Source organism: Sander vitreus, chromosome 7, assembly GCF_031162955.1.
Source record: "Sander vitreus isolate 19-12246 chromosome 7, sanVit1, whole genome shotgun sequence".
Lineage (NCBI taxonomy): Eukaryota > Metazoa > Chordata > Actinopteri > Perciformes > Percidae > Sander > Sander vitreus.
Window position 1 is genome coordinate 27,199,006 of NC_135861.1, and position 23,825 is coordinate 27,222,830.

Consider the following 23,825-nt stretch of genomic DNA (forward strand, 5'->3'; position numbering starts at 1 on the left):
TTCTCCAACCATGTATGTATATATATATATATATATAGATACATACTTCAGAGACATTATACCTGGCCCAAACAAAAACAAACTACTGTAAAACTAAAACTAATGATACAAAAACTAAATAATTCTGAAAAACTGAAACTAAACTAAAACTAGCAAACACACTAAATGAAATTGAAAGGTCAAAACTAAAATAAAAACTAATTGAAAATTCAAAACTATAATAACCTTTGGTAAACAGCATGTCATCTAGCATGCAGGCCGCCCTAAAATGGTGTGTCCCTAACCTGTCTATGCCAGAAGTGGAACACATGCAGGTGAATTGAGAGCACGTCTAAACCTCAACAAAAAAAACGTGAATCGACATTCCCAGTGAATTCAAAGAGAATTGGATAGAGAGGATGAGTAGCAATCTTTGCTGTGATCGTCCACATTGCCATTATGGGATCAGCATCTGCTCAATGCATTATGGTCCCGCGATCAAAAGATGAAATAAACTGAAGATGGATGTGAACGACAATGTGCCTCATATGGCATGCCCAGAGATGAATGAGCAGCCTTGCTAACTCAGGATGAGTGGCTACAGTATACTTTGGGAAATTTGCACCAAATTAAATCTAAAAACAATTAATGATATGAGGTCACACCTGTGTGCTGAATCCTTTCCTGCTACCTAGATGAATTGTCCCTCCACGGTTAGATGGTAATGGAGAGGGGTAGCTCATCTGCGTAATGACTTGTAAATCCCGGTCATGAAAGCACCTTGGGAAGGCAGAATGCATTGATGCTGCACAGTGAATCAGCCACATGCTGAGACACTGATGGTAGAGCTGTGAATGTGTGTGTGTGTGTGTGTGTGTGTGTGTGTGTTCAACAAGAAGTGCTCTTGCCGCGTATGACTCATGCAAAGAGATATCCTCCCCGTTAAGTCTGGAGAGATAAACATTCCCCTCTCTTTCATTTCCACGCTTTCATTTCCTCTCTGTCTCACCCCCTTGATTGCCGCACCTCACGTTTTGTTTGGCAGTTGAGAAAATAATGAGACTTTGTTGACGCGTATGGTCGTTCATTCACAACAAAATTTGCCAGACAAAGGAAGGGGCGCTCAGGTCTTTCTCTGACCGCAGTAATGGGACTAAAATGGAACATTGTGTTCTTGTTTACACTCTCGATCAGAATGGAATCTTGCCCTTGTTTCCCTCTTCAGGGACTCTACACCATCAGTGTCTGTTGTTTTCACTCTCTTTTCTCTTTCACATACACACAGACACACACACACACAAAGCTGCAACCCGCCAATGTTATCTGGACTGCAATAATTGCTTTCTGCAGGGCTGTGGGAAACTACCGCATGGACAATAGCATATGCCACTTTCACATATTCCACAGGTCCCACTGAGATTTCACACGTTTAAAACTTAAAACTATACCTCTGGAATTCAGCGATACGGCTTTAGGTTGCAGAAGATGTGAATATAATGAGACAGAACTTATTCAAAAATATGTATAGTTAGTGAAATCATATACTATAGAAAAGTAACGCACACCAAGGGCAGTCATGAGGTGCTGATTACTGGAAAAATAGACTTGAGAGTAAGAAAAAAAGTGTTTCACACTCTGGCTCCATATGTATTTCTCTGTTTACTCTGATGATGTTTTGAAGAAGGCTTAAGGGCCGAAATGTCATCACAATAAATAGAGAAATGAAGCTTCCTGTATATCCATGGCCCATTGTTGTAGTCGAGTCACCAACTGTCGAGACCGAGTCAGGTCTTGAGTCCCAGGTGTCCAAGTCCGAGTCACCAACTATCGAGTCAGAGTCAAGGCTCGAGTCTCCAGTGTTCGAGTCCGAGTCACCAACTGTCGAGACCGAGTCAAGTCTTGAGTCCCAGGTGTCCGAGTCACCAACTGTCAAGTCCGAATCAAGTCTCGAGTCCCCAATGTTTGAGTACGAGTGTGCCCAAAGAAGAGTGTGAGTTGAGTCCAAGTCGAGTCATCATTACCTGAGTTTGAGTCTGAGTCGAGTGACAAGTCCAGAGTATAGTGACTTGAGCCGGACTCGAGTCAGAGTCCAGGACTCGAGTCCTCCGTCACTGCCTATTACACATAAAAGTAGTCAGAAACTTCATCCAACTTCCGAGTCCTATTTCATGAATGCTCAAGTCCGAGTCCAAGTCCAAGTCATCAATGCGCAAGTCCAAGTCGGGTCAGGAGTCCAGAGAATAGCGACTCGAGTCGGACTGTCAGACAGAGTCGACTCTGACTCGACTCAAGTACTTCATCTCTGCCATGGTCTCTATACACCTTATACATTTAACATTGCGATGGAGTCTAATCGACTCTAACATATCGATCTATTATGCACCATAGTAAATTAAACTTATTTCACTCCTAAATGAAGTCTCTCCTGATTGAAATGCATATGGAGCCAGGGTGTGTGACACTTTTTTCTTACATTCTAGTTAGTGAAATCAAGCATGCAGACACAGCTCCAGATGACCCACACATGTATAAAGTAGATTGAAACCCTGTGTTGAACCTACAGTGTTGACTGTCACTTTAGCGAAGACACAGGGAGACTGAATATGAGTGGGTGGCAAGTAATACTCTCTAAATCCACCACATTTTTTCACAGCTGCATCCTCCTGGGTCTGTTCATGCACAGGGAGAAGTTTACTCACTCTACGTAGTAGGTGCCGTACTGGGGGTCCACAATCTTCTCCCAGCCGTAGGGCAGCTCTGATGGGAGAACAGACAGGGAGAAGGCAGGAGTAAATTACTTTAGATAACTGCTGAGGCACCACACGGACAATTGGACACACGCAGTGCGGGGTGGTGCTATGACTGGCAGCTTCACAGCATGCTTTCCTACACCTAGAGAACAGGAAGACTGCTTTCATTTGTCACTATGTGTTTATGGCTTAATACACACTGTGGAGGAGGCAGGGGAAGAAGGAGAAAATGCTGAGTTGTTAAGCAGCCTCTGTGGAAAATGCCTTTTCTTTCCAGCAGTGTGTATGTGTGCAACATCTTGAGTCCCTGCTGCTGTGTGAAAAACACACGCGGCGCAGAGGAGATCTTAACACAAGAGGGGCCATAGGAAATTGCCTTTTGAGAGATGCTGCACTGATGAGCTCCCTGCATGTGTCCCAGAAGCCATTAGTTGTCGAGGGGCAGGCTGCAGACTGGAGGTTTGTGCTGTGCCACCAGCAAGACAGCAACCAGGCCTGCTCGGCTGTTCAATCGCCGCCTGTTAGGCAGGGATGCAGCTCATGCACACGCTGCTCTATGCAGCAGGGAGTTGGGATGAACTGTAAGTGTGTGTGTGTGTGTGTGTGTGTGTGGGTAGGGAGGAGAGTATATGAGTGGGACTAAAGGGGTATAAGTGCCCATGCAAATGTTACTACCATACCAACTATCTGCAGAGATTGTCTCACCTCCTTCCTCGCATTTCTCGGGAGGCTTTGCCTTCTTGGCAAGGCGTGGGTCCAGCCAAGTAGTGGTCTTGCTGTTGTGACTGAAGTACAAAGAGGATACATGGCTTTAGACACAGTAAAAAAACAAACATTTTACAAACATTTAAGCTGCTGCGACAAGCAATTAGCACAGGCAACTCACAGGAGCCACTTCACCCAGGAGCTATTCTGCCAGCTAGAACAAACAAACAGAGCTAAAAGCTCCTCAAAAAAAAAAACAGAAAGTGTGGCTAACTTGTAATCCTTTGGGATCAGATGGCTTATTAAAGACGCCTTTAAAACATCAACAAAGCTCAGTCGAGCCTTTGAGGTAAAAGGAAGAGAGAGTCAGGGAGAGAATGGGATAGAGTAAAGAAGGCAGAAAAGGAGGAATGCATAAGAGCACTGAAACAAAAAGAGTGAGCAGCAGCAGAGATCATACAGAGCAGAACTGAGAGAGCAGGTCAGGGATGGCGGGCTTCATTTAGCCTGTTGTTTTCTCTGGCTGGCAGAATGAGCTATTGATTTAGCAGCGAGCGGCAGCAGCACCTGGCTCTGACAGCGGCGGCTCAGCATTGACTGCTTGCCACGCTAACAGGCCAGGTAAACAAAGCGGGGTCTGCTTCTTTTAGCACCAGCCAACAAACCCCCCGGCATCAAACACGGGAGGAAAAGACAAACTCAATCGAGAACAACACAACTGCCATTGCTGAGGCTACAGATAGCTTCCATGTCCAACACCTGGTTTGATACAGTGCAGAGGAGAAGGGTGTGCTGGCTGGGGAGTAGAAAGGACTCACTGCCAGATCTGTCAACACATTTGGCTTACCATGGCGGTAAAAGAGACAAATGTGGAGTGTACTGGGGGATGGGATTATAGCACAAGGCTGATGTAATAGGAGAGTAATAGAGCTCAACAATGACCGCCCATTATCTGATTCCAGAAGGGTTTTTCCCTGTTTCAATATCGCCATAAACGCTTTGTTAAACGCTTATATAAAGAGTTTTAAGCTTGGAACCAAGCCATGCAAAATAACATTTTGAAAATGGCAGCAAAACAAAAAGGCGAAGATACAAGACTGTGTACAGAAATAAGTATCATAGACTTCAATGGTAGCAGAACTCTAGCGGGTTCCACCAATCAGAGACGTCGTTTTGGTTACGTTAGGATTGGCAGTAGTGTAGTATTTCTCACATCTCGCATCTACAGGAGCAATGACTTTTGTTTCCCAACCTCGTGGCTCATGGTCAGTCGATAAATCAAAAATCCTTACGGAGAAACTGAATGGGATTTTTACTTCTGGAACCACACTGTTGAGCTCTATAGGACCAAAACGAAAGGCTACTTACTCTATGAAATATACCATGCCGGTCTCTGTGTAGGCCATCTCCCAGTTTTTAGGCAAGGACTCTTGACTCTCATCCTGCGTGTTCCACACACGCAAGTCCATGGCGCCGGCTGACTGGTTGTAGCTGGGCACCGTCTTCCGCCACTCCGCCTTGTCCTTGTGCTCTGTGGCCGGGCATGGCAAAAGGGACACGGGCATGGAGACAGAAAGAGGGATGGGTTGGGAGTAAGGGTATGGGAGATGGTAGAAGGAGAAAGAGACAGGAGGTGAGAATGTGGCGCCATTGGAGCTCCTCTGGGCTCCTTGCATCTCTCCGGCTGCCGCTGCTGCTGTCGCTCGAGTTGATCTTCCTCTGTACACTGGGTGGACGGTTACATCCACAAGAGAGGAAAAGGGGTAGAGAGAGAGAGAGATTGGGAGACACAGCGAGAGTACACAGAGAGAGAGAGAGAGAGGACGGAAGCGCTGCAATTGCCGTAGGATTTGCATGTCAGCAGCGATGTACTGGGAACTGCCTCCCAGGCAAGGGCAAGAGCTGACCAATGCTTCAACCCAGCCGCGAGCGCCACTTCATAACTCTAGACGCATCACACAGGCTGCTGCATAGCGTGTGTGTGTACTTGCCTAATCTTGATGGGTGTGTGTGTGTGTATGTGTGGCTGTCTGTGTGAGGTTCTAATCTGCAGGTTTTCATCTGGCTGTGTATGACCTAGCTTCACCATGGCCTTGACTCAGTCTGTTTGGATGGGGTGATTGAATGGCGGGGATGGGAAGTGACAGCTGTTGACTAGAAGAAGCCAAGAGCTTTTTGTGTTGAAATTGGGGACTTTTTTTTTTTAACCCCCTTCATAAAACCATGGAGGGGTTTCTGCCCTTATAAAGTCAGAATAATTGACTACATACAGACACTTGCTCGAGGCTATAGCAGCTTTCAGCCCTTGCAGAGATATATATAAAGTGGGCTGTAGCAGATGTGGGCATGCAAGCCTCTACAACTCATGAGAACGCTAAAAGGACACAAAAGAAAAATTGCCGTATTAAACTACCTTCAAGGCATGGTAATATGTCTTCCTCTACCCCCCCCTCCCCCCTCTATTGTACATCCTCATCACTTAAACAATTAAATCCACGTCTCACAGTGTTGATGGTAGATATGGTTCGCACAATATATACAAGCAGTTTTTTTTGTGATTTGAATGAACCTTTATGTTCCAGATAAGTGTGGAGGTCATGCAGGCGTTTCCTTTTGCAAATACTTGAACTTGATGCATTTAGTACGTATACTGTATGTGTAAGTGATAGAAATGACATGGTAATGGCAAGGACATTCTTATTTTCAGTTGAGACATTTACTTGACTTTCTCCCTGCATGAATTAGGGCTGTGCAATGAATGGAATTTGGATCGCAATTTCGTTTTCGGCTCCTAATGACCACAAAAACCTAGCCTGGTTGACACCAGACCCTTCTCAGTTGTAACTGAGTGGCTCATTTCCAAAGGGGCGTCACCAACGGACGCCGCTCAAATGCCTCTGGGCACATTGGATAGTCCTTCAACCAATCAGACCAACGATCCGGGTGACGTAGCAGCGACGGCGGCATCAACGGGTTGCTGCGCTTCGGTGGCCGCCATGTTGAATGTAGCCTAAACAAAAAGCTGCTCGCCGTCGCTGCGCTATCGTCATCATGTAAAGCCCGCCTCAACGGTTGTGATTGGTGCCTCGATTTGGAAAAATTAGGAAATGGGCTTGAATGGGCTCTTGGCCAGACTGACTTGCAGAGAAAATCTCAAATTTCCCGGAAATTCGTCAGGGTTTTCCCAGGCTAACAAAAACCTATTTAATCGAGAAAAACAATTATTTTGTGGATTACGTTTTGCAACTAAAACTCTTATTTGGTCTTGTGTTCTGAATGAAAATAAAAAAAAAGTTCAAACGGGAGAAGTATTAAGGAAAATGTCATACTTCAAGGTGTTTTCACTGTTGATGTGTTTAATGTTTCACCGTTTTTTTAAGTTCAACAAATGCGACACCTTTCCTAAAGTCAATGAGAAATCGTGTTAAATAATGATTTAGTGATTTCAATATTGACCAAAATGATTGTGTTCATGATTTTTTTTTCCATAATCGAGCAGCCCTGGCATGAATGTTGAATATTAAACAGTGGTCAATTTTGCTGCAAATATCTTGACATTATATTTGGCTAATTGTTCTTAAGAATCACATATACACCAAATAACAACATTGGCAATGTTCATTCAATATGCATTGTTAATTAGCCGTTTATTTGCTGCACTGTGTGAGCAGTGGCTCACTTGGCTAACAATCTGGGGTGGCAGTGCCACACAGCACCAGGCCAGGGTGTGTGTGTGTGTGTGTGTGTGTGTGTGTGTGTGTGTGTGTGTGTGTGTGTGTGTGTGTGTGTGAGACTGGTCAGAGGCTCGTCATTGAAGCGATAACAGAGGACAGGACAGATGAGGGAGCCTGCTCCAGCTGGAGCAGCCAAGGCCCAGAAGCTGCTACTTTGTTTAGCTGCCTGGTTTTAGATGGGTGGATGATATTATGAGAGAGAAAACTAACCATACGGATGGTTATTATGTTACATGTTGGCACATCATTCTGAGAATTACCATTTTATTTTTGCAGTGTTTTATAATAACACAGCAGTCAGATGTTTCTTAGGTACTTTCACAATGAGATCTGTTTCCCATTAGCTGAAACATGATCTGATTTTGTTTATGCCATGAGCCATGTGAGGACATCCTTGTGGGAGAATTTGAACAAGGACAAAGTCAATCCCTCTGACCGAGAGATGGCTTCTGTTGATCTCTGCCAGACTTTGATTACCTCTTGACTTGGCAGTGCTGTGATTTAGTGCTAACCTTGCATGCAGAACAGCTAATCCTGACAGTGTTTGTTTGGCGAAAAGAATAATGAGGTGGAGGGAGAAGAAAAGATCCCGCTGCTTTGCATTCTGGGAAAAATATAATGGATTGCTGAAATTATTCAAGCAAACAAAAAACTATTTCGGAAATTAAGCGGTAGGAAGCACCGTCGCATTACAACTAAGCTGTAAGAATTGCAGAGGCAGTCAAACGAACAAGACAAATGGTGTGTCTCTCTCACCAGCCAGGCCGTTGACCATAGGAGGCCTCTCTTCTTCGTCTTCCTCCTCTGGTGCGGCGCTGTCCTTTCTGTCCATCTTACTGACAGAGGTTGTGCGTTTTCGCTGGACCTCCGTGTCAAACTCTTCATCAAACAGAACCTGGTCCACCAAGTCGGGTTGCACGGGGCTGGGCTCTGCAGGGGGCTTAGGGGTCCCATAGTAGTTTCCTGGAATGAAGAGAGGGAGACAACAAATTTATTTAACATCTAGAGGACTTCTTTGACTACAGTCATTACATAACCCGAACTTGTTCCTTCCATTACTACATACCTGTCCTTAAAGCTACAGTGCATAGTTTCTGTCTCCCCCATGAGGAATTCTAAGTGATGACAACAACACGGTCTTTGCATCCACATGATACAAGCCTTCCGTGATCGCGCACCGCCCCCACCCCTCCGCCATGCAGTTGCTTGTAACCAAGGAGGACACGGAGGATTAAAAAAACATGATGGACTCTTCAGAAGAGGTAATTATCTTTACTGCGCAGGATTGTCGCCGGACAACACTATTCTCTAAACACAACCATACTGTGAAATACAGAGAGAGTTTTGTGGAGCTGATATTTAGCTTTGTATTAACTCATTTGGCAATGGCTTGAATGTAAAAGACGTTCATTAAGATTTAAAAAGTTACGCACTACAGCTTTAAAGGAGACCTATTATGCTTTTCTGTATTTTTTGTCAGATGTTCATGTACATAAATAATAAGATAAACGTGTTTAAAAGAAATCCCTGTGATCCGTATGATGTCATACCGAGCCGGATTTCTTTATATGGTCATCTGCTCTAGGCAGGCATGCTATCTTTTATCTGCGATTCCTGACAGTTAGAACGTGCTGCTACACTCCATTGCAATCCACCGCTAACTACATGTACAGTAGCTGAGACTTAATTTGTGATTTATCACAGAATATGGTCTCGCTGTATACTCTGCTTTGGGTGAAGGATTCTTCTACCCGTGTGATAACATTTGGTCCTCATGAGTATAGGAATACCAGCATGCGTAGTCATCACAAATATTGTAGGAAAGAACTGCACATGTTGACTTGGATTAGCAGTGCACCACAGAATGGGAACAGACAACTAAGCACCAGTGCAGCTGCAAAACCACTTCCTTGATACCAGATCAAGATGGGACCATCTCTCACTTCAAGTGTAGCAGTTGTTAAAATGTCTTTAAAAGACTCAACAGAGTCTGATTGTGTGCTACAAATCATATCTGGCAGAGCTGTATTGGATGGAACAAAATGAGGCCAAGCTTTTCCTGCCGTAACTCAGGTTTTGGAACAGTTTCCTGGATAAAGGCGTCCCTCGAATTTTTTCGACGCAAATTCCCAATGGATACCGTTTTCGCTGCCACAACTGATCCACACCGTTGGCCAGGGATCGTTTTAACAATAGTACCATATGTCTCTTCCAACACACGGAGAGGGTCATGTTGCCTTTCCAGATCCAAACCTGCTGATTAGGCACACCTACCATCTAGCAGGAGACTGTAATTTAACAACAGAGACATGTTTGTGTCCCCCCCCGCTGCAGGCTTCCCACCTGGGAAAAAGCCAACTGTGAGACGGAAAATGTTTGTTTTATTTTATTTGTCAATGTCCAACTCTATCTTTGTGTTTATGCACTTTTTAAAACTTTTTTTCTTTTCAAAACTACAGACCAAAACCCCAAAAAGCCTGGACTGGTGTTTTGTCATATTTACTGCTTCATTCCCCGGGGAACTGTGACTACAGCATTTATGCCAAGGTAGCATCTCAAGCACTCGATTGCCCCTTTAAGTCCATCAGCTTGCATTTGCTGTCATGTTGGTGCCTACGGCGGTAAACAGCCTTACACCACAGAGCGAGCGAGTCTTCGTCTTTCCTCAGCTACTATATATGAGAGGGGGTGACCCACTTTACCACTCACCACTATTCTCTCTCTTTCAGCAAGAGAAGCAAAAATTAGAGAAAAGGATGAACAACTTCAAAGCACAAGAGGTGAGAAAATAGTTGGGAAGGTATGGTACAAATATTGATTCACTGGTTGTTTTCTGTCTCTTGGAAGCCACAGCCCTCCAGTGTTTGTGTCGGATTGTTGTGTGGTTAAGACTGAGCTGTGTCTGAGAGGCTGAACATTGTATTGTAACAGTTAAACGCTGCATCGGGGAGCAATCGGGGAGCTACTGTGACAAAGGAGTCCACTCGGAGGAAGTGAGAGAAATGAGAATGGAACAAAGGAGGAAGGACTGGAGGCAGTGAGGGGGGGGGGGGGGGGAGAGAGAGAGAGAGAGAGAGAGAGAGAGAGAGAGAGAGAGAGAGAGAGAGAGAGAGATGGCACTTTCGTGCTAGCATACATTTTGTGACAATGGAATTAAGTTTCCACATTAAGCAAAATGAGGCGCAATTGTTTTTTGTTTTATTTTAGAGTTTCATTCTCTCATTTAAACAAATATTTTTCAAAAGCCTATTACACTACTGAGTTGAAAGGGGAGATTGTGCTTCGACAATTGGGATAATTGGTGTGAGTGCTAAACCCATTTTTCTGTCCGAGCACGGCCCACGTCCGACAGGCATTAAGATATTTATGTCCGAGTCTGGCCCGAGCCCGACACAGTTAAAATCTCCTTTTTTTCTCATACTAATGACACATACGTTTGTTTGTGTGGAAAGCTTTTATTAAGCAACTGTAAGAAGGCATTCAGAAATGTCAACAGATGAGCGCATCAGCGCACACGGGGCAACAAGTGCACCTACATAATAAGCTGTTTTAAATTAACAATGTTCAATGCCACAAAGATTTTTTTCTTTAGTGTGTAGGATACAATTTGTAAGCCGGGACGTTTCTGCAGCACCACAGTACTTCATTCAGAATGGTTGGACACAGGTTTTGCCTTTGACAAATATTGCGCCCCGCCTGTGATTTGGATATTGCACTAGTCAATATTGCGATTTTCGATAAAATTGCGATTAATTGTGCAGCCCTAATGCCTATTAAGCTATTGTTTTCCATATTGAAAGTAAGACAAATAGTAAGACAAAATAGGATATGGATTGATGTGCCTCACATGTAACCGAGTCACAATCACAGCAAAAACCATCACAACTTGTCGAGACTTTACAGCTGACCGTTTCTTTACCAGCTATAAATATAACATGCTAAATAAAACAATCAATCCACAGACTAAAAAGCGCAAATCATCCGAGCATCACAATACATTTAAATTGATTACACTAATCCGTTTTTTAATGTATGAAGTATTAATATTGGTACCTTATCGAAAACCATTAAATCCTTTACTAGGTTTGTAATTAATGGGATGCTTACTGTCAGAATGCAAAACAAGGGAGTTAAATTAGATGTAGTAATTTGCTCAGTGCACTCTGAAGCTCACACAAAGGCAGACGTAGCCTCTGTAAATACCCATTAACAAGGAGCCGGGAGACAGCGGCCACAATGAGGAACTGCAGTGAGATGGATCGTGTTGTAATTATACTGTAATAATGAGCCACAGTCATTGAGGAGAATGTATAACTCAACCAAGCGTGGCTGTAAAACTATACAGCCTAAAAAAATTTGAGTAAAAAATTACTCCAAAGAAGGAGGCTGGGCTAGAATTAAGTGAAATGTCTCTGAGGAGTCGGGTCTTTTGGCTAAGTTTTATTAAACAAGCAGTTTGAATCGCATGCGGCTCCCCCATTTAGTTTAGTTTAGTTATTCCAACAAAATGCACTCCCACACCCACTGATTCCCCTAAAAATGTAAAAATACATACAGTAAATACACAAATGTACACATGCCCATACAAAGCTATTTACATGCACCTACATGTTAGAGATACATTATTTACATATCTCAGGTATAACAAGAAGGGCACTTGGAGAGGGCAGACCTCTGCCAAAGTATGCTCTATCTCACAATGTTAAAGGTGCAGTACGTAAGCCTTATAAAACTAACTTTCTGTCAGATTTGCTGAAACTGACCCTATGTTCCAGTAGAACTACATGAAGCAGGTCATTTAAAAAAAAGAAATCCTCTGGCACCACCTACAGCCTGTAGTGCAATTTGCAAAAATCCACCACTCCCTGTTCAGATGCACCAATCGGGGGGGGTATCTAACTGCGTAATCTTCGCAATCCTACCTACGGCACCTTTAATGCAGAGTGAATTGTCGGTAACTCATCTTCCGATTATCCTGCACCACCAAACATAACAAACAGTGTTCCATCCAATAACCAACAAGAAGGATTTGGGGGTGGGGGGTTAGTGCGCAGAAGGGAGGGGGAGGGGACGGGATGAGGAGGAGTGGGGGGGCGAGCTAGCCTCGTTTTGTTTGACGATACTTCGAACGTCAACAAGAAGTAACGTCACCCAACATCGCTTAGAGCACCTTTAATGACCATGGGAAAATGTGGGTCACAGGGTGAGACCAGTTGAGAATTTTCCTAGAACTCATCTTCCGATTATTCCTACACCACATGAATTCAGCATAAATTTTGCCAAAGTGAAACATTATTTGTGAGTCCATCCGCCCTGTGATTCAGATCCGACCCGAAATTCAATGGGTTCTTCCTTGGCCCACGCTACACCCTTACACCAAGTTACATGAAAAATGGGGTCAGTAGTTTTTCTGTAATCCTGCTGACAGACAAATAAACAAACCACCAAACGGACAAACAAAAACATAACGTTCTTGGTGGAGATAATCAGAAGCAAGAGCAGGTAGTTTGAAGATAGGTAAAAAGAGATGTTTTAAAGAAATGAAAGTTGTTAGTTGACTTGCCTGATTAGCCTACTGGAGAGAAACAGAAACGCCTTATTTCATAGTACTAGTACAGTGCCCGTTGAAAATGTGCCTGTTTGGAAGGGGCCGATTGCTTGGCCTGTGGTAGTGTGGTAACCAAATTGTACCCCAAAATTACTTATAGAAGGACCCCGAACCACTTAATATGCAACTCCACTGTACAGCCTACTACTGACTTACAGTGAAGGCTACAGCTACATCAGAGGAAGACACTGTCGTAATATATTTACCTGAACATTGCAGATTCAGAATTTAATCATAAAATATCACAATGAAAATGTGGCGTAATCAGAGATTAGCCTAGCCTTAGCCTTAGAGAAAAAAGTTAAGTGTTTTCGTCAACGATATTGCATGTCGATATCACCACAGTCAGCGTTTATAATGACGGCGGTGTTGTTTCGTCTCGTATTATCGTTGACGAATTTAACACTTGTGGCTTGACGGTTAACGTTGACGTATTGATTTGATTCGCTGGGGTATTTTGGTAATGTTATTAGTGTTATTAAGTTAGCAGTAGAATTAATGAACCAGACCCATTTTGTTTTGTTTGATATTTAGTGTTGGCAAATGGCTTTTTATTGAGTTTCCTCTTAGCAAAATAATAGACACGGAAAAGCCAGCGTTACGTAGCGCCTTTTTCCCCCAACATTATTCAACACAACAGTTGCGACGTTCCTGTCAGCTATCCGCCCGTGCTCCCGGAACGTGAATACAATTTGGCTTGGTATATCCAGCAATCATGTTAGGTTAGAAGCTGCAAAAAGTGAACCGCAGCCCAAGCCGGTAAACCTCCCACCCCCCTGCTGCTGTCCAGAGTGTGTCAAGAGCCTGCTGCGTGCTGCACCAGCAGTTTATTGTTCGACTGTTTAGTTTTATTTTTATTACTCAATGCTGTCCAAATTGTTCCAATATCCAAACCCCAAATTCATTTGGTACCCAGGAAGCCAAGTGTGAAGTAGATTGGATGAACGGTTCATGAGATATTCCAAAGACAGACGCACATACACACAGATATACACACAGGCGTCCCGCTTGAGTCGATAGATTAGTTTAAGTATTGAGCATGTCAGAAACTGTCAGTCTCAAAACTGACTTGTAAATTAGCACTTACATTGCTGCTGTTGTCTTCATTGAAAAAGCTAGAGAGAAAGTAGTTGCCCCAGATCATTATCTCAATTCAGTGCAGTTAAAGCTGCCATCGTAATAGCTCATCTAGTGACGTGGAGGCTGCTGTTGTGCTTTCCCCTCACGATTGATGCCAGAGAGAGAAAACACTGATCTTACCTGTCCGTGCTCCTGATGTATAATTCTGCCTCATTAACACATGTCCAATGTCTCATTATCAGGACAAAGACCTGTCTGGTCACCCTTTGGCAACCCAGATTATGTCAGAGTGACCACCTCAAATCTTCCACATTAATTACCTTCTTAGATTAATGGGCTGTTCATCTTTGGAAAAATGAGAAGAATGAAAAGATTGTGGGAGCCACCATGGTAACAGCTCCAAAATGAGTGTGTGTGTGTGTGTGTGTGTGTGTGTGTGTGTGTGTGTGTGTGTGACAAAAATAGCCACAATTGCTACGGGTACTGAATCAATAAGTTAACATGCTACATTTATTTGGTAAGAAATGCAACAATGAGCAAGAAATAGAGCAAAAACAATTACTGTAATGTCTAGGAAAGAATCATTCTTCCCACAAGCTCTTCCCTACTGACTGATCACATTTGTGATCTCGGGATTCTACAATATGCTGTACTGTAGGTCACTCACAAACACTACAGCTACATGAGCATTTTGGTGGCTATGTTTAACCTATCAGAGGCAAAGGTTCGTCTTAAACACAGGAAAAAATACCAGCTCATTATACTGTAAAATTCAACATTTCTGGCTATCAGCAGTTTACGTAATTTCAATCTTGCTTTCGCTTTAGTCACGCCGTGGCAAAATGGAAAGTACCAGTCGTGTTAAAGGTAACAGCAGCAGAAACAGTGTGCCTAGAGGGCTACTGATTTGGCCATAGTGTGATTACATTAAAGCTCTTTTTGCTATCTGAGAGTGGTGGGTGGACAGTGTAAAGCAAATTTTCATTTTACCAGCCTGGGCCAACACTTGCTTGGCACTGTCAGTGAATTTCAAAGCCATTTGCTCGTTACACATGCATGGTTGTGTTTGCTGCCAGTAAGAAGTAGTTTCAAGGGAGTATTTAAAAAGAAAAATATGTGTGTTTATGGGTGAGAAAGAATGTGTGTGTGTGTGTGTGTGTGTGTGTGTGTGTGTGTGTGTGTGTGTGTGTGTGTGTGTGTGTGTCACGTCATCTGTTTCTGTCAGCAGCTGCCAGCATATCTCATCTCCAACTCAAATTAAATGCGTGTACAACTGTGACCAGAATTACATCTGCTGCAGTGCATCTAAATCTCACTATACCCTTTAGAGAAAACTTTCACTATAAGCTGTGATGGAAATGCTATGCTATAGAAAGCAAAGCCTCATGCAGTCATGGTCATTTAGCAATGAGAAATGGTTTGGTGTTTTCAAAACACAAATGGAAATTGGAGACACCCCCTTATGTTGTGTGGAACTTTGGGAAAACCTCTCAAGGGTTTATACTTCACAAGCTCCCTCCCAAAGCTCCAACCCACCTCACCCCGACTCAGAGTTTACGCCCCCCCTCTCTCTTTGAACCTGCCAGGCACAGTCACATACCGCCATTAATCATTGAGGATGGGCTTCGCCTCTCTCGGGCAGTGCCCTGGCTGCCCAGGCCTCACCACTGACTGCCAGAGCCCCAGGCAGGTGAAGCCCATCTTGTGCTCCAGCCTTGGCACAGTGCTCGGGCCCTGCTTGGCATGGATGCCCACACTTCACTAGCCAACTTTGTCAACCTTGTCAACCCCACATTCCTCTACTCCCAATGCTTGTGTGTGTGTGTGTGTGTGTGTGTGTGTGTGTGTGTGTGTGTGTGTGTTGAACAGCTTCACAATCCCCCTGTTTGATGGCCTACCTCTCATACATAAACATCCTTCCTCATTTATGTTCATCTCCTCAGTCTGTGCCGTGACACCGAGTATAAATTAAACATCCTCCCTAACTTTACTTCTCTCTCTCTCTTTATCCTTCCATAAATTGTTCTTCCACTTTTTGTCTCAGCTTTTTTTTGCACAATAACAACACTAATCCGACTCGTATGACATCAGCTGTGCAGTCCGAAGAGCGGACAAGCCTCCTATTTGCCAGTTCCACGGAGTGGGCAGCTGTTGCTAGTGCAGCACCTTTGGCCCCTTCCTCCTCTGTGAGTTCTGGCCCCCTGCCCTGTTTCTATCTAATCCACAGCTATGCAGCTTTGCCTCTGAACTTCACAAAGCATGTTATACCAAAAATGACTTAAATTATAAAATGTTGTTGTTGTTGTTGTTGTTGTTGTGGGCAATGTGGTGCAGCATAGCAAGGGGATGGCAAATGGTCATTCCTTTTCCAGTAAAGTCCATGATTGTCAAGGTGAATACATTTTGTATTGCACAAACATACAGTGGATTCCCTTTTCATCGCCTGTCAAATTGGCTCCTGGCAGGCCAACAACTACAGACTCTGTCAGCTTGAATTAATGTACCATAGCGTTGTCCATAATTTCTTTGTCTCAGCCTTTTGTGATTCATTCATGGTGTGTAATTCTGTAGAATTTTATATTTCCACTACATCCATGCAGTAGGCCACTTTCACTCACACATAGTACTGCTTTAACCCTCCAACAGTGTTGTAGTCCATCCGACCAAGTCATCACCGAGACCAAAGTGTATCGACACCGAGTCAAGACCAAGACCAGACCAGTGCGAGTCCCACACTGCATGCCACGATAAAATGTGGAAAATGCTAACCATAGGCACTCCTCAAATTGATCTGAAAGATCCACATTCCCATAAAAAAAAAAAACCCACAGAAAACAAATTAAGATTCTTCTTCATTCAGGATTTGGCTGACATCTACCAGCAAGCCAGAGCTTCTTCTCCTGTCTCCCGCATTCACTTAGTTGGAAGTGCATGTTAAGGGGGGGAGTTAACAGGGGAGTCACACAACAGTCACACATTTCAAAATAGAAACGAGTTAAGTTATTGGTTGCATTTGAAACAGGAAGTTTTACATCCAATCACATTAATGATGTTAACACATCAGACCATGCACAGGGAATTTAGTGAGTTGGGGTCTTGACCGGTCTTTAAACAAAATCCAGAGACTTTATCAGAGACTGACACAAGGTAAACATTAAAAACGGGCGATTCCGAGAAGAGACCGAGGCTACATTTACATTGCTACGTTTTGGTATAAAAACTAATATCTTTTGCTACGTTTACAAATCACATTCACACTGCTCTGGCGTTTCCGTCCCCCTAAACCGGAGACATTTGAAAACACTTCTGACCCCATTTTGGTTTGGAATCTGCAGGGTTGTGTTGCAGTCTCAACGGCCCCAAACGGAGACCTTTGGCAACACCAACACTGACGCCAATGTTTCGCCGCCTGATTGGGTCATGACGTCTCGTGGCAACAACCAGCAACGGGCGGAGCATACATGATGCCTCCTGTCTAACCCAGCACGCGCATGCCCAGTATATGAGAATGTTGATGAGATATGCAGTTTGGGTGTGTTAGTTTAAACAGAGAATAGTTCTTCTACTGGAGGTAAAAACACTTTGGGCTCAAAACTCTGCTTAAAAACCATAACGTAGCAATGTAAATGTAGTCCGAGACTTTCAAAAAGTGAAGGTTAGGGGTTATTAACACATGTGTACCGAGTCGACCGTTCTCTGGGATTTGTTTTCATGCTAATCGAATGTGACCAGTTTTAGCACAAACCGCTAATTAGCTAATAACGCTAGTCGTCGGTGCACGGGTAAAGTAAAAAGAAATCGCTACTTCTATACCACTAACAAGGCTCAAAATAGCACCAATTAGCATGAAAACATACCCCAGAGAACGGTCGACTCAGTACACATGTGTTATTAACCCCTAGGTTCATTTTGCGCCGGAATTGTCCTTTAAATGGTTTGAACAGTTAAAAGAAGAGTTCGCACTTCCTAACACAGCCTTCTTTTGATACTTACAATAAAGGAACTTTTTAACTAAACATGAAGAATTGAATAAAGTCTTGGAACCCAGTCCAATTAAAAAAATTCTTAATGAAATTACATGGGAATGGAGAATCAAAAATCAAATCAAATATTTATAGGCTTACATTCAAATAATGCTAATAATGCTGCCTCTTCAGCTGAGATCTTTCCTGTATATCCACTGTTGTTGACTTTGAGATGCAGCACTGTCTCAGATATTGGCTCCAGCAGAGCAGTGGGGGAGTGAGTGTCACTCTTGGTTACCGATTAACCATGGATACATCCAGCCCCTGTTGTTCACTGGTCTGGAGGATTAGTCACAGCGGCCAATGCCGCTGCCTGGGTTGATGTTTCCATTCAATTGGCCACATATACATTTAGACTTCAGACGGAGAAACGTAACGTGCACTGAAGAGGGCATGTGAAGGCATTGATTGTTCATGTATTGTCCAAGTCTGTATTGTTGTTTTTAGTTGTCTATGTCTGTCTAGCCCATGCTAATGTCCTGTACAAATGTTTCTGTCCTCATGTGCCGTAACTACAGTCAGGTCCATAAATATTGGGACATCGACACAATTCTAATCTTTTTGGCTCTATACACCACCACAATGGAGTTGAAATGAAACGAACAAGATGTGCTTTAACTGCAGACTTTCAGCTTTAATTTGAGGGTATTTACATCCAAATCAGGTGAACGGTGTAGGAATTACAACAGTTTGTATATATGCCTCCCACTTTTTAAGGGACCAAAAGTAATGGGACAGATTAACAATCATAAATCAAACTTTCACTTTTTAATACTTCTATTAGTATATTTTATACTTCTAATCCTTTGCATTCAATTACAGCCTGAAGTCTGGAACGCATAGACATCACCAGACGCTGGGTTTCATCCCTGGTGATGCTCTGCCAGGCCTCTACTGCAACTGTCTTCAGTTCCTGCTTGTTCTTGGGGCATTTTCCCTTCAGTTTTGTCTTCAGCAAGTGAAATGCATGCTCAAATCGGATTCAGGTCAGGTGATTGACTTGGCCATTGCATAACATTCCACTTCTTTCCCTTAAAAAACTCTTTGGTTGCTTTCGCAGTATGCTTCGGGTCATTGTCCATCTGCACTGTGAAGCGCCGTCCAATGAGTTCTGAAGCATTTGGCTGAATATGAGCAGATAATAATGCCCAAAACACTTCAGAATTCATCCTGCTGCTTTTGTCAGCAGTCACATCATCAATAAATACAAGAGAACCAGTTCCATTGGCAGCCATACATGCCTACGTCATGACACTACCACCACCATACTTCACTGATGAGGTGGTATGCTTTGGATCATGAGCAGTTTCTTTCCTTCTCCATACTCTTCTCTTCCCATCACTCTGGTACAAGTTGATCTTTGTCTCATCTGTCCATAGGATGTTGTTCCAGAAATGTGAAGGCTTTTTTAGATGTTGTTTGGCAAACTCTGATCTGGCCTTCCTGTTTTTGAGGCTCACCAATGGTTTACATCTTGTAGTGAACCCTCTGTATTCACTCTGGTGAAGTCTTCTCTGATTGTTGACTTTGACACACATACACCTACCTCCTGGAGAGTGTTCTTGATCTGGCCAACTGTTGTGAAGGGTGTTTTCTTCACCAGGAAAGTATTCTTCGGTCATCCACCACAGTTGTTTTCCGTGGTCTTCCGGGTCTTTTGGTGTTGCTGAGCTCACCGGTGCGTTCTTTCTTTTTAAGAATGTTCCAAACAGTTGATTTGGCCACACCTAATGTTTTTGCTATCTCTCTGATGGGTTTGTTTAGATTTTTCAGCCTAATGATGGCTTGCTTCACTGATAGTGACAGCTCTTTGGATCTCATATTGAGAATTGACAGCAACAGATTCCAAATGCAAATAGCACACTTGAAATGAACTCTGGACCTTTTATCTGCTCCTTGTAAATGGAATGAGGGAATAACACACACCTGGCCATGGAACAGCTGAGCAGCTAATTGTCCCATTACTTTTGGTCCCTTAGAAAGTGGGAGGCACATATACAAACTGTTGTAATTCCTACACCGTTCACCTGATTTGGATGTAAATACCCTCAAATTAAAGCTGAAAGTCTGCAGTTAAAGCACATCTTGTTCGTTTCATTTCAACTCCATTGTGGTGGTGTATAGAGCCAAAAAGATTACAATTGTGTCGATGTCCCAATATTTATGGACCTGACTGTATGTTCAATGTTCTATGTTTCTGCAGAACAGGAACCTGCTGGAAACAGGCCCGTTTATATTGTAACTTAATGTTACTTTTAACTTTCCTGTATAATAAATGAAATTAAATGTCACAGGAGGAGGGGCGGGATGAATGCGGTTCAGTTCAGATTTTGTCCCACAAGAGAAAAATACTTTTTGTAGCATGGAAACAATAAAACACAACAAAACAACAGAAGACATCACAACTATACCTGCAGCACGAACCTAAAATAAAAAGACCATGGAATAAAAAAATTGCAACAAATGAAAAATAAGGATACAATATAAGATAGTCTGTTTGACTGCACCAAGAGGCAGTGTATGGTATCATTACAATATGTGTTTATTGCATAACAATTAAATATACTATTCCGTGATACCTAAATCTGTGTCTCTGAACAAAATGGAATTATTTAAAGTTCATTAAACAGGTAGTCTCGCAGTGCCAGACCTTCCTCCACAGCGCTGCGGAGGAGGGTCTGGCTAGCACCGCCCATGACGATTGTGATTGGTTTAAAGAAATGCCAATAAACCAGAGCACGTTTTTCTCCCATCCCGGAATGCTGTGTCGCCAGACCCTCCTTCGCAGTGCTGTGGAGGAAGGTCTGGCAAAGCAAGACTACTTAAATGCTAAAACTGTAATCCACAAAAGTTCAACTATTTTCAGATTATTTGCACCACAAGCCGTGTCGCACTTGCTGCTCCCTTGTCCCATGTGAAAACCAAGACTCACATCCTTTCACATCCTTCCATTAGCACAAATAAAACGTTGTTTTTTTTCTTCTCCAAAGCAATGCAATGGGCCCATTCTGTGGGAATGGGCCCTTAGGGCTAATTTTACGATCTACATTGTACTGGTAACTAGTAACATCTGTAGTCAATGACTAACTCACCATGGGGAAATCATTCATTAGAAGGTAAATATCTCTCCCTCTCTTTCCCTGCATTCAACTGCCGGTCTATCCGTAGATAACTCTGTTTGTCTATTCAACAGTTTTATATGTGGAGACTCACAGGTCAAAAATCTGGGCATTAAAGATTAACTTTCTGAGGACTTCTGAATCTGTGCCTTCAATACACATGCGGTTGTGTTACGTTAAGCAGTGAAGGGCAGAGTGGATCCATTCTTCATCCTGTTGACTGGTTCACAGGTTCAGGGTTGGAGGGCCAGTCTCCCAGGGCTGGATATGGGACAGAGGGCGGACCAGAGAGAGCTCATACGTAGCCAATCCCAACACAATGTGTAAAAGGACCAGGGTGAAGTTCTTTTTCAGCAGCAAAATCACTTGGGGATATATTATCTCCAGCTCTTTCACAGATACACGCTGACAGGCTGTTGATGACTTGGGCAATGTGTTGAATTCCAGTGATGACCTAATGGTGCACAGTTCAGCGAATTTACAAGAGAACTAATAACCAGGGCAGCATGTAGCTGTATCCCCAGGGTGTAGAGTAGTGAGCACTTAATAATCTGTTTCTATGGTTACTTTTTATTCTTTTAGGCAGTAGTTTTTCTCTTATGGTCTTCCCAAGTTAAGGGCTGGGTACCGAATTCATACTTTTTAGGCACCGAGCGATCGTCATTCAATACCAAATTTCAATACATAGGAGCAAATTTCATCAGCGTCAGTAAGCCAATAAACATGCAGCATGCTTCTACCAAGATCTAATAATGCTGCTGATTGGCTGTCTAACATTGAGCGTCGTAGAGGCAGGCAGGAAAAAGTCTGTTGCGCACGTCGTAGGAGCGGAAAAATAAATAAAGATTTTGTGCCGTCATGTTGTAAAATGGTTTAGGAACCAGTATCAAAGTCTAACATTTTGAACGACACCCAGCCCTACCCAAGTTAGCTTTATTATACCTTGTTTCCGAAACAGGATTCATACTTCCTGCGGTCAGCGTGGTGTAGAGGGCTTGCAATGGTCACCGCAAACCGTCTCCAAGACAGAGCTGCTTCAAGAACGGACTTCTTCTCTCATCCAACCATTGCAACGTGGTTTGTGAGACCCAATCTTGGAGGTGCATGGCTCGGCGCTCAGACGTTCCACACACCTTCGGTGCGCAGTCGCCCAGGCCGGAGTTGCGTAATAACGCTGCTGGCCACAAAGCCCCGACTGTGCTGACCGCAAAAAGCATGAAACACGTAAGGATGCTTTCACAACCTAGCTTGTTTGGTGAGTATCTTGTAAGCTGTGGTGCATTTGTCTGTTTTGCTCAGTTCATTCAGGTTTTTAGTGAAAGCTGATCAGGTCAAAACAAGCAGACTGCGACCACCTGAAAAGCTAAGTCTTCAAAGTGAACTCGATCTAACCGAGCATGTAATCCAACTTTCTGTAGTGACAGCTTTCTATACTCAATGTTTGACTAAGGATTAAGGTTTAATACCCAGCCCGAGGTGCAATACAGGAAGACTTAATCCAGGTAGATCTGACAAATTATCAGACAATAATTCATACCAACTTTGAGTTTTTCAACTCATTCTTTTTCCTACTTTAAAATAAAACTGTCTATACTGTACAACCCCATCTGTAGTGTAAGGATTGTAGTATGTGTTGCATTGAGACGTACCATCATAGGTGCCACTCTCTAGCAGCAGTCCGCTTTCTTCCAGGTCACGGAACTCCACCACGCTGATGAAATTGTAGTCCACTCCAGGGACTTCCCCCTCTCTGGGCTGTCGGGTGGTACCTGCCAACAATGACACAGTTTAAGACAGAGGGAACATCCAAACGAGTGGAACGTGCCATTGACTGACTGGGGGGCAGGGTTTCTGCAGGTTTCACCAAGTCAAATGTAAGACTTTTTCAGACCTTTTTAAGACCCTTATGAATGAAATGTAAGACCTATATCGTAACATTAAAGGAACACACCGACTTATTGGGACTTTAGCTTATTCACCGTATCCCCCAGAGTTAGATAAGTCCATACATACCCTTCTCATCTCCGTGTGTGTTGTAACTCTGTCTGGCGCACCCACCAGCTAGCCTAGCTTAGCACAGATCCTGGAGGTAATCGGCTCCAACTAGCCTACTGCTCCCAATAAGTGACAACATAATGCCACCATTTTCCTATTTACATGTTGTGATTTGTATAGTCACAGCGTGTACAAATAACAAGGTCACATGAGACACAGCCATCTTCTAACCGTATACATATGGGAACTATATTCTCAGAAGGCGAAGCACTGCTACTTCTGCTACTTGGGTGGAGTGATTAGCACAACACCTGAAAAGCACCGTTGTTACTCTCTGCTCCTCACCACGGGGCTTCTCAAATCACTCCGCCCAAGAAGCACTACTTCGCCTTCTGAGAATATAGTTCCCAGTTTATATACGGTTAGAAGATGGCTGTGTCTCATGTGACCTTGTTATTTGTACATGCTTTGACTATACAAATCACAACATGTAAATAGGAACATGTTGGCGTTATTTTGTCACTTATTGGGAGCAGTAGGCTAGTTGGAGCCGGTTACCTCCAGGATCTGGGCTGAGCGAGGCTAGCGGTCGGGGCGTCAGACAGAGTTACGACACGCACGGAGACTCTGGGGGATACGGTGAATAAGACAAAGTCCCAACAAGTCGGCGTGTTCCTTTAAAAAAAAAAAAAAAAAATCACATGTCAGAGTCCGGAAACATCGTCTGAAACAATTCCCCGATTTCCTCATTTGCATTATAGGACTGTATATAGATTGGTTGCATAATAAGTTGCATGTTGTTCTCATTTGTAGTCAGCAAATTATATTTA

At 43.4% G+C, this 23,825-nt stretch overlaps 1 protein-coding gene across 3 annotated transcripts in view; it reads right to left on the minus strand.

Annotated features, from left to right (window-relative positions):
- The window catches only part of magi3a (membrane associated guanylate kinase, WW and PDZ domain containing 3a), a 183,422-nt gene that overhangs the window by 41,240 nt on the left and 118,357 nt on the right, over window positions 1–23,825 (minus strand). For all 3 annotated transcript variants that reach the window (XM_078255739.1, XM_078255738.1, XM_078255740.1), the window contains exons 3-7: window positions 22,650–22,769; window positions 7,925–8,131; window positions 4,803–4,965; window positions 3,435–3,514; window positions 2,679–2,736 (exon numbers count right to left, since the gene is read on the minus strand). In XM_078255739.1, coding sequence (XP_078111865.1) covers window positions 2,679–2,736; window positions 3,435–3,514; window positions 4,803–4,965; window positions 7,925–8,131; window positions 22,650–22,769 — 628 coding nt within the window. The remainder of the gene's footprint in view (window positions 1–2,678; window positions 2,737–3,434; window positions 3,515–4,802; window positions 4,966–7,924; window positions 8,132–22,649; window positions 22,770–23,825) is intronic.